This window comes from Hyperolius riggenbachi, chromosome 8 (genome assembly GCF_040937935.1).
Source record: "Hyperolius riggenbachi isolate aHypRig1 chromosome 8, aHypRig1.pri, whole genome shotgun sequence".
Lineage (NCBI taxonomy): Eukaryota > Metazoa > Chordata > Amphibia > Anura > Hyperoliidae > Hyperolius > Hyperolius riggenbachi.
Genome location: NC_090653.1, coordinates 258,468,484 through 258,481,081, shown reverse-complemented (window position 1 = coordinate 258,481,081; position 12,598 = coordinate 258,468,484). Strand labels below are relative to the sequence as shown.

Sequence of the window (12,598 nt, the reverse complement as noted above, 5' to 3'; positions counted from 1 at the left end):
TTTAGGGCCTGTCTGTGGGGGCTGCCAGACTTTAGGGCCTGTCTGTGGGGGCTGCCAGACTTTAGGGCCTGTCTGTGGGGGCTGCCAGACTTTAGGGCCTGTCTGTGGGGGCTGCCAGACTTTAGGGCCTGTCTGTGGGGGCTGCCAGACTTTAGGGCCTGTCTGTGGGGGCTGCCAGACTTTAGGGCCTGCTCAAGACCCCACTTTCTGGACAGGAAGCCAGAGAGTGCAGGGGTCCGGTAACTGTAAGAGGTGCACAGCTGCAATACGCAGTGCCAAAGTAATCTAAATTACACCAAACAACCTGTGTGCTTTTACAATTATATACAGTCTCAGAACTAATTAGTTGTGCTTTAAATCAGCACCCAAAATGAGCATAACAATGGTGACCTGATCTTCGGGGAATCAATAGCTCAGTATGCCACATGGATTTTAGTGTTACGTTGGTTTTTGCTGACAATGAAATCTATAGAAATACTATGTGCGGGAGGATCTGTTTGCGCATTGGGTGGCAGTATTCTCCAAGTAGTAGTTTAGTTGTACCAAACCTAATGCTGGGTACACGCTATGAGATTTTCTGGTCGATGTACTGTTATTATTTCCAACATGTCCGATTTGCTTTTCGATCGATTTCCGAGCATTTTCTGATCGATTTCCGTGCACTTTAATAGGAAATCGATCGGAAAGCAAGTCAAACATGTTGGAAATAATCGATCTGACAGTAAATCGACCAGAAAATCTCAGTGTGTACCCAGCATTATTGTTTGCAACTAATTTTCTGTAGGGCTGCCAGATTTTCGCATCTGTTTGTGGGGGCTGCCGTACTTTAGACTCTAACATCTTGCAAACCTACAGACAGACGCTGTCTGTGGGACTGCCAAACTTTAGGGCCTGTCTGTGGGGGCTGCTAGACTTTAGAGCCTGTCTGTGGGGGCTGACAGACTTTAGGGCCTGTCTGTGGGGGCTGACAGACTTTAGGGCCTGTCTGTGGGGGCTGACAGACTTTAGGGCCTGTCTGTGGGGGCTGACAGACTTTAGGGCCTGTCTGTGGGGGCTGACAGACTTTAGGGCCTGTCTGTGGGGGCTGACAGACTTTAGGGCCTGTCTGTGGGGGCTGACAGACTTTAGGGCCTGTCTGTGGGGGCTGACAGACTTTAGGGCCTGTCTGTGGGGGCTGACAGACTTTAGGGCCTGTCTGTGGGGGCTGACAGACTTTAGGGCCTGTCTGTGGGGGCTGACAGACTTTAGGGCCTGTCTGTGGGGGCTGACAGACTTTAGGGCCTGTCTGTGGGGGCTGACAGACTTTAGGGCCTGTCTGTGGGGGCTGACAGACTTTAGGGCCTGTCTGTGGGGGCTGACAGACTTTAGGGCCTGTCTGTGGGGGCTGACAGACTTTAGGGCCTGTCTGTGGGGGCTGACAGACTTTAGGGCCTGTCTGTGGGGGCTGACAGACTTTAGGGCCTGTCTGTGGGGGCTGACAGACTTTAGGGCCTGTCTGTGGGGGCTGACAGACTTTAGGGCCTGTCTGTGGGGGCTGACAGACTTTAGGGCCTGTCTGTGGGGGCTGACGGACTTTAGGGCCTGCCTGTGGGGGCTGACGGACTTTAGGGCCTGCCTGTGGGGGCTGCCGGACTTTAGGGCCTGTCGGTGGGGGCTGCCGGACTTTAGGGCCTGTCGGTGGGGGCTGCCGGACTTTAGGGCCTGTCGGTGGGGGCTGCCGGACTTTAGGGCCCGTCTGTGGGGGCTGCCGGACTTTAGGGCCCGTCTGTGGGGGCTGCCGGACTTTAGGGCCCGTCTGTGGGGGCTGCCGGACTTTAGGGCCCGTCTGTGGGGGCTGCCGGACTTTAGGGCCCGTCTGTGGGGGCTGCCAGACTTTAGGGCCCGTCTGTGGGGGCTGCCAGACTTTAGGGCCCGTCTGTGGGGGCTGCCAGACTTTAGGGCCCGTCTGTGGGGGCTGCCAGACTTTAGGGCCCGTCTGTGGGGGCTGCCAGACTTTAGGGCCCGTCTGTGGGGGCTGCCAGACTTTAGGGCCCGTCTGTGGGGGCTGCCAGACTTTAGGGCCCGTCTGTGGGGGCTGCCAGACTTTAGGGCCCGTCTGTGGGGGCTGCCAGACTTTAGGGCCTGCTCAAGACCCCACTTTCTGGACAGGAAGCCAGAGCGTGCAGGCGTCCGGTAACTGTAAGAGGTGCACAGCTGCAAAATGCAGTGCCAAAGTAATCTAAATTACACCAAACAACCTGTGTGCTTTTACAATTATATACAGTCTCAGAACTAATTAGTTGTGCTTTAAATCAGCACCCAAAATGAGCATAACAATGGTGACCTGATTAGTATAACAATGGCGCACCTAGTCCAATGAATGGGCTTATAGTTTATGGTTTGTTGCTTCTTGATTGCATCAGTGTTCAGCAAACATACACAATGCTTAGTACAATAGACTACAGTAGCTGCTTGAAAAGAAATCCTGTCGCTTTTAAAGAGGAACTCCAGTGAAAATAATGTATCAAAAAGTCATTTTTACAATAATTATGTATAAATGATTTAGTCAGTGTTTGCCCATTGTAAAAACTTTTACATCCCTGATTTACATTCTGACATTTTTACTGTTGGCAGGTGATGTAGCTGCTGCATGCTTTTTTGGCAGTTGGAAACAGCTGTAAACAGCCATTTCCCACAATGCAGCAAGGTTCACAGACAGGAAACTGCCAGGGCCATGGTCCTCTTAGTTTGTTGTGGGAGGGGTTTCACCCCAATATCAGCCATACAGCGCCCCCTGATGGTCTGTTTCTGAAAAGGAACTGATTTCTCATGTAAAAGGGGGTATCAGCTACTGATTGGGATAAAATTCAATTCTTGGTCAGAGTTTCTCTTTAAGGTGCCCATAGACCTGACGATTATGGGCGGATGAGACAGAGACAAAGTTATCTCTAATCGAATCTGATTTCAGCATGAAATCTTCAGGGAATCGGCTGAGCACGCCGCGTCCGCACTGCCGATGCCCCCCAATGTATAAATGTGTGCCCCCCCCCCCCATGTGTGCATTTATACATTATTTGTCCTGTAGCAGCCTCTGCGCGGTGATCGTCCATGACTGGTAACAGCCGCGTACACGCTAGCCGCGCATAGTGCTCGACATCAGACACTATGCGCCGCTAGCCTGTATGCGGAACTTGGCGAGATGGACGGTCACTGCCTGGAGGCTGACACCGGACAGGTAATGTATAAATGCACTACACCCACTTATACATTGCAGGGGTTTTGTTGTTTCGTCGCTTGTTCTAAAATCGCCCGCCGTACCGCCGCACACCCGACCAACCAACTTCGGCCCTACATGTTGCAGCATGCGCGATTGACCATGCGACCAATTTCCGTCCCCAAATTGGTCACTTTGGCGGTCGGGCATGCACTCGGCGGCACAGATTTTCATCTAATTCGATTATAATAATCAAATTAGATGGTCGATCGGCCGCCAAGTCACCTGATGTATGGCCACCTTTAGTTGCTTACTGATGCCTGGTACACACCATGGAATTTTCCTTCAGATTGATGGATCAAATCGATAATTTCCGACAGGTCTGATTTGATCTCAGATCATTTTTCTGATTGATTTTTTTCCAATCATTTCCAGTCAAAATCGATCAGAAAACAGATTGGCCCTGTCTGAAATTATCGTTTCGACACGTCTATCTGACAGGAAATTGCGTGGTGTGTACCAGGCATTTAGGTGCCCATTAAGCAAGCAATTTTGACGGTCGATCGACCAAGAGGCAGATCTCTCTCTGTTTGATTTACTGGCGGGGGGGTGGGGACGGGTGTTTCCATCGCGTCTGTCCGTGATTATCGCACGCCATTACTGCCGCCGGCCTGAGATTAACCAGCATGTCCGAGCGATCTATGCGAAAATTGGTTGATTCACTGATCGGGCATTCTCTAGGCCAGTGATGGCAAACCTTGGCACTCCAGCAGTGGTGGAACTACAAGGCATTGCAATACTCTGACAGCCCTAAGCATAACTCAGGGAGGCAGAGGCATGATGGGATTTGTAGTTTTTTCACAGCTGGAGTGCCAAGGTTAGCCATCTCTGCAGGCTCTTCTTCATTCACACTATATATGTGAACAAAATGGCTGCCTATACTTAGCGTTAGGATTCTTTCCAGAGGACTGCTTTTAGAAACTAAAATCTGTAGAGAACCGCACTGCTAAGGAACCGATCAGGCCAGTGTCCAGCTATAATGACCATGTGTTCTTTGTGCAGTGTGAACGGGCAGTATGCCAAGCAAGGCAAGTTCGGGGCCGCTGTGCTGGGTAACCAGACCAGTAAAGAGGTGAGTGGCGTCTCATGTCCTTTCCCTTCTACAACACTGTCACCGTTTGTCCTGTGAATTTTCAATGATTATGAAGGGCACCTGAACTGGAAACCTGAACTGGCATGAGAAGTGATAAAAACCCCCATACACACACTAGATGAAAGTTCTCCGAGGTGGTCGTCTGCCGAGAATCCAACGTGTGTGCAGCAGCCTCCGACTCCTCCCACTTATACAGTCTGCGACGCCTCCTCCCTGCATAGGAACAGAACTCGCCACTAGCCTGCAGGATGGCAACACGTCTGTGAGCCCAGCAATGTCACCAGAGGGATCTGCTGAGCGACATGCATCTTGCGTGTTTACAAAGCTTAACCGACACCTGAAGTGAAAGGGATATGGCTTTGCTACAGACCCTTGTTTGGTATCGCTCAGTTTTTGGTGTCTACTTGGAGGAGTTAAGTCTTCCACTACCTCCTCTTTTTTAACTGTTTTTAATCGCTTTTATCCTATTTTGGCGCCTCTATTATATATCTCAGTATAGAGAGGGATTTTGAGGCTGCCATATTTATTTCCTCTTAAACAATACCAGTTTCCTGGCAGCCCTACTGGTTGCAGTAGTGTCACACACCTGGAACAAGTATGCTGCAAATTTTGTATAACTTAGAGAGCCCGAGGCAGGCTCAAACAAAAAAAAGTAGGCTACTTGATCCGTAGTAATGAGCGGATCAGGAAGCCGCAAAAACCGCCACTCCCGTGGGCCACACTGGCCCAATTTCACTTTCGTGACCTATAGGTCACGATGCTGGGATGAGAAATTCATGCAGCGTGGAGGGAGCAGGGGGAGCTGCAGGGGGCGTGGCTAGGGAGAGAGCTGCCCAATAGCAGCTCTGGAAACCCGGCAGGAACGCCCCTGGTGGGCGTTTTTGAACAGGGAATCCCTCTCCCTGTGTTTACCTCCGAGATGGCGACTAATAATGTCACCAATCTCGAGGGGGGTTATAGCGCGGCGGTGGGGGGGGGGGGGCAGAGAGCGGTGGTGTGGGAACACAGTGCCATGTCATGAGGCAGAGAACATGCCTCTGTGTCCCATCTGCCCACCACCGGTTCTCTTTTTATGGGAGTCTGAAGTGAAAAAACCCAATAAACAGATACTTGCGTATGGAGGGGGAAGGTTTTGGGTCCAATAGAACCTTTGCGTTCTTCTCACGGTTCCCTCACACTAGTTCCAGTGCCGTTAGCAGTGTTCGGCATTGGCCAAATACTGCTCTGTGCCGTCACAGGAGGCTTCAGTAGCCCAAGTGCTCCTGAAGATGGCCGGCTCCGTACTGCGAGTATCGTAATTCAACCTCCAAGTCAAATACGTCTTTGGCTCTTCTCAGGTTGCCTTCAGAAGCACTCGTGTCCCTTATATCTTCCATACATGAGCAGGTCAGCACTGGGCGGGTGTAATGCGAAGTACGGATGTGCCCATCTTCAACAACACTCGGACACCGGTGCTTCTGAGACTTTCCGAGATCTTCCGAAAGCAGCATAGTGAATTGATGGAAAGTGAGGGAGCGAGGACACAGAGAAACGACCTACCGGGAAGGCTTTGTGGGATCCAGAGCCTTCCCTCTGAGTATCCCTATTATTTTGTAGGGCACTTCAGTGTTGCTTTTAAAGGACCACTCCAGCGTAAAAAAGGTAGCAGTTTAAATCTGACAGAATTGACTAGTTTTGGATTGGTCCATCTCCTCAGGGTGGGTTCTTTGTTTTCTAAAGCATTTCCTGAACAGCAGTTTGACTGCCAAAATAGTAAGATGCCAGCCAGCCTCCCTACTCGCTTGCCCACCTGTGTTGTTAGTTAGACTTAGCAACTGCTGTTTCAGAAATGCTTTTAAAAACAAAGAAAACCCTGAGAATCCCCCATGAGGAGGTGGACGTGTTCAAAACCTGTCAGTTCTGTCATGTTTTAACTGCTTAGGTTTTTTTTTTTTGTTTGTTTGCTGGAGTGTTCCTTTACTCCTGACTCGAGGCAAAGCTACCTGAGGTAAGGACAGAAGTTGTTCCTGCTGGCTCCACATTCCTTTGTGCATTGTCCAGTTCCTCTCTAGTGATCTGTTTGGGTGATTTTTAGGGTTATGTTATTTTGTGACTGCTCTTTTTCTCTGCTATTCAGTACAGGATCCTTCTCTACATCAGCCAGCAGCAGCCGGTGACCACCGCTAAAATCCATCCAGGCTTTCTATTCACGGTAAGCAGAACTTTCCAATCTATATCTAAAACTTCAATCCAGGAAGTAGGAGCAGCAGAATAAACCCCTTCTTTTCTTAAACCCCTGGTTCACCTTGACAGATTTTTCATTGTTAGTATAGGTCAGTGATAGGCAAACTTGGCTCTCCAGCTGTTACAAAACTAGATGTATGTGAAACTCCGCTCACAACCTCCAACTGCTGACAGTGCAGGAAACCGGGCTGCTCTGACCCAAAGTCCAATGCTGTAGAAAGTGAGTTCCGCACGTTGTCTGTAGAGTCAAATGGCTTTATTTAAATCAACACATAAAGGCTAAAATCCAACACCAATGCTGACATGTTTCGGACGTTGCACGTCCTTAATCATAGCATAGGTGCAAGTGAGCAAGGGTGGTTCTTAAAAAGAATGGAGCCACACCCGGCAACACATGCTCAAGGCTCCACCTTCACAGAAAAGTGTATCATAAAAGATTGGGCAATGTCCCAAACAATGTAATCAGGATAAAAACATATACAAAAGTATAAATGCTTATGATTAAATACGTTACAAAGATACGCAGCAATAAATACAATGCAGTATTGTATAAAGCAAACCAATTGATTAGGGCAAAACAAAACAGAAACAGAAACCGTATATGTATTTAGGTGACTGAATGTAGGTCCCATCTAGCGTTAAGGCCTCTTGGTGAGCCTGTCCCTAGCTGGAAAATCCAATATGCTTCTCGAGTGAGGAGACGTTTGTAAACGTCCCCTCCTCTCGGGGGTCTTTGGACATGCTCTATACCTTGAAATGAAAAAGAGGACATATCACCTGAATGGACCGACCTAAAGTGCTTGGCCACATTGGATATCTCCACAGTGAGCCAGCCAGCTCCCCTATAGTGTTCTCCTATCCGTTGTCTGAGGTGTCGAGTAGTACACCCCACATATTGTACCTGACATGAAGAACATGAAATAAGACAGACAACGGACTTAGTATGACAGTTTATATATTGTTTGATAGGGAAAGTTTTCCCATTAGAAAGGGAAATAACAGATTGAGTGGTATTATGGACACTACAATAATGGCAGGTAGCTGAAGCCCTGCATTGGGACAATGAGAAAATGGAACGTGGGGGGGGATGTGGGGAAATGGAACGGAAGCAGCGGAACAGAAACGGGAGTGGCAACTGAGTGAAAACGGATCCGATCTACCATTGATCAGATCCGTTTGCTACTCTAACGCAAGTGTAAACTGGGCCTTAGACCATGCTGTAGATTTTTGTCCCTTCTGTGGTTGAGCTTGACCCCCCCCCTGCTCTAGAGTTTTGAGGCTTTATCCCAGGGATGTCAAACTCAAATACAAAGTGAGCCGAAACTGAACTCTAGGACCTAGTCGTGGGCTACAGCTAGTACGCCCGACTTCCGAACGAATGACGATACGAACGGCATGGATTCTATGTTTCCATGGGAACAAATAAAAAAAAAATTCAAATTGAACTTGTATTTTTGAGAAAATTGATTTAAAAAAATTCAAAGAAAAAATGTCTTTTAAACTTGTATAAGCAGGTACAGAGAGCAGAGGTGACACAGAGGGGGACACTGTAGGCACAGAGGAGGTACAGGGGACAGAGATGGAACAATGTTCCGACTTAAAGAGAGACTGAAGTGAGTCTACAAGCATGTGTTTACTGTAAAACACCTTACATAGTGCTAAACTGCCGATATCCCGCGGCAAAACGAGGGGTCTTTACCCCCCCTCCCCAAATCCCCTCTGTAAACTCGGGGGGAGCGCTTCCTGAAAAGGCAGAGCTTAGCCCTGTAGCTCTGCCTCTCAGTGAACCAATCCCCGCTGATCGCCGCCTCTCCCTGCTCAATCTGCCTTCACAGAGAGGGGTGGGGGAGAGGCGGAGATCTGTGCGGCGATTGACGCGCATGAGGCAGAGCTGCAGCTCAAAGCTCGGTCTCCCGCGGCAGCAAAATCCACGACCAAGAAAGTCATGGATTTTGCAGGGGGGATTTGGGGGTAAAGACCCCTCGTTCTGCCGCAGGATAGCGGCGGTTTAGCACTATGTAAGGTGCTTTACAGTACACACATGCTTGTAGACTCACTTCAGAGTCTCTTTAAGAACAGATTCGGGTTAAGAACGAACCTACAGTCCCTATCTTGTTCGTTAACCGGGGACTACCTGTATACACAATTTCTACTGGCCACTTTTTTCCCTTTATAAAGTTCCCAGGTGTCTAATGGCCCCCCTCCAACCCCTATACAGTTCCCTGGTGTGTAGTGGCTCTCCTCCCTCCCCTATACAGTTCCCCGGTGTGTAGTGGCCCCCCTCCAACCCCTATACAGTTCCCTGGTGTGTAGTGGCCCCCCTCCAACCCCTATACAGTTCCCTGGTGTGTAGTGGCTCTCCTCCCTCCCCTATACAGTTCCCCGGTGTGTAGTGGCCCCCCTCCAACCCCTATACAGTTCCCTGGTGTGTAGTGGCCCCCCTCCAACCCCTATACAGTTCCCCAGTGTGTAGTGGCCCCCCTCCAACCCCTATACAGTTCCCTGGTGTGTAGTGGCCCCCCTCCAACCCCTATACAGTTCCCCGGTGTGTAGTGGCCCCCCTCCAACCCCTATACAGTTCCCTGGTGTGTAGTGGCTCTCCTCCCTCCCCTATACAGTTCCCTGGTGTCTAGTGGCTCTCCTCCCTCCCCTATACATTTCCCTGGTGTCTAGTGGCTCTCCTCCCTCCCCTATACATTTCCCTGGTGTCTAGTGGCTCCCCTCCAACCACTATACAGTTCCCTGGTGTGTAGTGGCTCCCCTTCAACCCCTATACATTTCCCTGGTGTCTAGTGGCTCTCCTCCCTCCCCTATATAGTTCCCTGGTGTTTAGTTATTTCCCTCATAACCCCCATATGGCTTCCCTGGTGATCTAGGGCTTCACCTCCCAATATAGCTTCCCTGGTGGTCTAGAGTGGGCCATACATAATGCAAAATGGGGAAACCACTTGGAGGCCAAATTTAATGGCTCCGAGGGCCAGATTTGTCCCACGGGCCGGAGTTTGACATGTATGCTTTACCGAAAGTGAAAGACACGGCTGCTGTCTGTACGCTGCATTTTATTACATTTGTTTTCTCCGTAATGTGAGGCTTTACTTTTATTCCAGGTCCAGCTGAACAACTACGCCGCCTTCTACGATGACCAGAGACAGAGCTGGTCCGTCATGTTCGAGTCAGAGGCGTCCGCCGTGGATTTCAGCAAACAGGTAACGTCCCTCTCGAAAAATTCAGATCGAGGGATACGACACAGTGCCGTGCCTTAATGTAACACAGGGCCATGGATGAAAAACGTATCCGTTTGCGTAAAACTATTCTCCCTTCCTATTAGTTACATAGTTAAATAGTTGACCTGAGATTTACCTGGTACCTTGTTTCCCTGAAAATAAGACACTGTCTAAATTTTTCCTTAATTTGTGCTAGGGCTTATTTTCGGGAAGGTCTTATATTTTGTGTATTATAAATGCAGGACAAGTTTATTGTCCTCAAAGTGTGCGCACACACCTGACTGCAATCAGTGTTTAAAGTCACAAAGTTCAAATGACAATACAAGTACATGAAAAGTACAGCAAAGAAAAGTCTCTTTCAGACACTTGTCCACTTGACTTGTATAAATCTCCACTACACCAACCGTGAGATAGAAAAATTCATCTCTCCTCTATAGCTCTTGATGGGGGAGGGTTCACACACAGTGACTGAGGTATCCTACTGCTGATGGCACTTTGTTTGCCCACGGTAGTACCGTATGTAGCCAGTGTAAATACCCACACTGCCGCTACCGCCACCTCCGCCAATTTACCTCCTTTGCTGCTGGTCCACTCCTCCAGAAAGTTGGATTTCCCCTCCGGCTTACGTAGTGCATAATTAAAATTTCAGATCAGCCGGGAAAGGCAGCTAAACTTGTACAGTATCAACGCCGCCAGATACAGGAAGTGATCTGTTTACTTCCTGTATACGGCAGCACTGTTACTGTACAACTTCAGCTGCCTTTCCCCGCTGATCTGAGATCTGACTTATACAGCGTAAAACGAAGGGGGATCCGATTGCTGGAGGAGGGGGTTCAGCAGCAGGGAGGTAAATTGGCAGCAGCGGCGGTGCAGCATCGCGGCGGGGAATGGTGGTAGGTTGGGGTTGCACGGGGAAGGGGGGGGGGGGTGTTTATATGCGTACAGCTAGGTCTTACATTCGGAGAATGTCTTTTATATTTCAAGCATGCTTGAAATATAAGACAGGTCTTACTTTCGGGGGATGTTTTATTTTGGGGGAAAGACGGTAGTTATAGCCATGGATGTCCTTATATGCACGCTATCCCGCGGCTAAACGGGGGTCCCTTGACCCCCAGCCCCCCCCCCCCCGCAAAATCAACGACCAGAGTGGTCGTATATTTTGCTGCTGCTGGAGGCAGGGCTAACGGCTGCAGCCCTGCCTCACAGTGCGTCTATCAGCGGCGCATCGCCGCCTTTCCCCCGCCCCTCTCAGTGAAGGAAGACTGAGAGGGGCGAGGGAGAGGCGGAGATACGCGCTGACAGACGCGCGTAAGGCAAGGCTGCGGCGGTTAGCCCTGCCCCAATGCGGAAGCGCTCCCCCGCTGCGTGGAGGGGGAATTGGGGGTGAAGGGACCCCCGTTAAGCCACGGGATAGCGGCGTTTTAGCAGGGGCACACATGCCCCTGCTATCTATGAGGTCTGAAGCGAGATTTATTCTCGCTTCAGACTCTCTTTAAGGTAGCCATACACTGGTCAATTTGCCATCAGATTCGACCAACAGATAGATCCCTCTCATGAGTGAATCTGATCAGAGAGGGATCGTATTTTTTAGTATTTTTTGCCTTTACTGCAAACAGATTGTGAACCGATTTCAGCCTGAAACCGATTCACCATCTGCTGTCGCCTGTCCCCCCCCCCCCACATACATTACCTGAAGCCTGGTCCCGGGCATCTTCCCCGCATCACGGCATCCGCGTTTAACTTTCTGTCTCTCCAGTGACAGCGGAAGTTCAAATAGAGCGCCCTCTATTTGTACTTCCGCTGTCACTGCAGTGACACAGGAAGTTATGCACGGATGCCGTGATGCAGAGAAGATGCCGGGAGCCAGCTTCAGGTAATGTATACCTGCGTAGATCATACGCCGCTAGCGATGCGCTCCCTACCCGCGTGCGATCGACGGTAATTTCCCGCACGGAACGATCGACGGGACTGATCTATTCCGGGACAAAATCAATCGAAGTTTAGCGTGAACGATTTGACAGCAGATTCGATCCCAGTGATCGAATCTGCTGTCGATCGGCGGGTAATCGGCCTAGTGTATGGCCAGCTTAAGCAGTCTTTTCTCCAGACTAAATCGGGCCAGTTTATCTAACCTTTCTTGGTGAGCAGGGCCGGTTTAAGCAACAATGGGGCCCCAGGGCAAAATAAACTTGGGGGGCCCCCCCCCCCCCCCCCCAACATATACCCCGGAACAAAAAATCGGCATTAGGGGACCTTTTTGCAGCTGGTATAACAGGGTGTGAAGTCCAAATCGGTCGGAGCTCCACATTCTGGCTATCCCAGCCTGCATGGGGGACAAGGGGTTAAAAAGTTTCAGGAGGGGGAACCCCACATAATTAAAAAAAAAAAAAAAATTCCCACACTCTAAACATAAAAAAAAAAAATTGGGAAAATGGGAAAAAATGCCAGGGATCTTCATACAGCCATATTGCGGCTGTATAGCGATCCCTGGCTAAAGCGCTGCGGCTGCGTATGGACCCCCTGGAAACCACGTCAGGAAATTTATTGCGCTTTAGTTTGATGCATGTAAAATTACACTACCGTTAGGTTTGCTACTAAAAGTGACATTTACGGCATTTTCGATTTTCTCAGACTATAAGGTCTTTTTGAAAAATTGTTTTTTCATCTTATTCCTAATGATCTCCTTAACATATCCTGCAAATTTAGGGTTTCTAGCATTTAAGGTGGATTTGTTATTAACCATTAAAGTTGGCAGGTTTTTAAATGTGTATTTTTTTTTTCCTTTGAAACTTTAAAATCGATTTT

The 12,598-nt window shown here is 49.4% G+C and overlaps 1 protein-coding gene across 1 annotated transcript in view; it reads left to right on the top strand.

The window, feature by feature from the left end:
- Window positions 1-12,598, top strand: part of FKBP15 (FKBP prolyl isomerase family member 15) — a 104,710-nt gene that overhangs the window by 14,703 nt on the left and 77,409 nt on the right. The window contains exons 4-6 of the mRNA XM_068247990.1: window positions 4,256-4,325; window positions 6,463-6,537; window positions 9,677-9,775. Coding sequence (XP_068104091.1) covers window positions 4,256-4,325; window positions 6,463-6,537; window positions 9,677-9,775 — 244 coding nt within the window. The remainder of the gene's footprint in view (window positions 1-4,255; window positions 4,326-6,462; window positions 6,538-9,676; window positions 9,776-12,598) is intronic.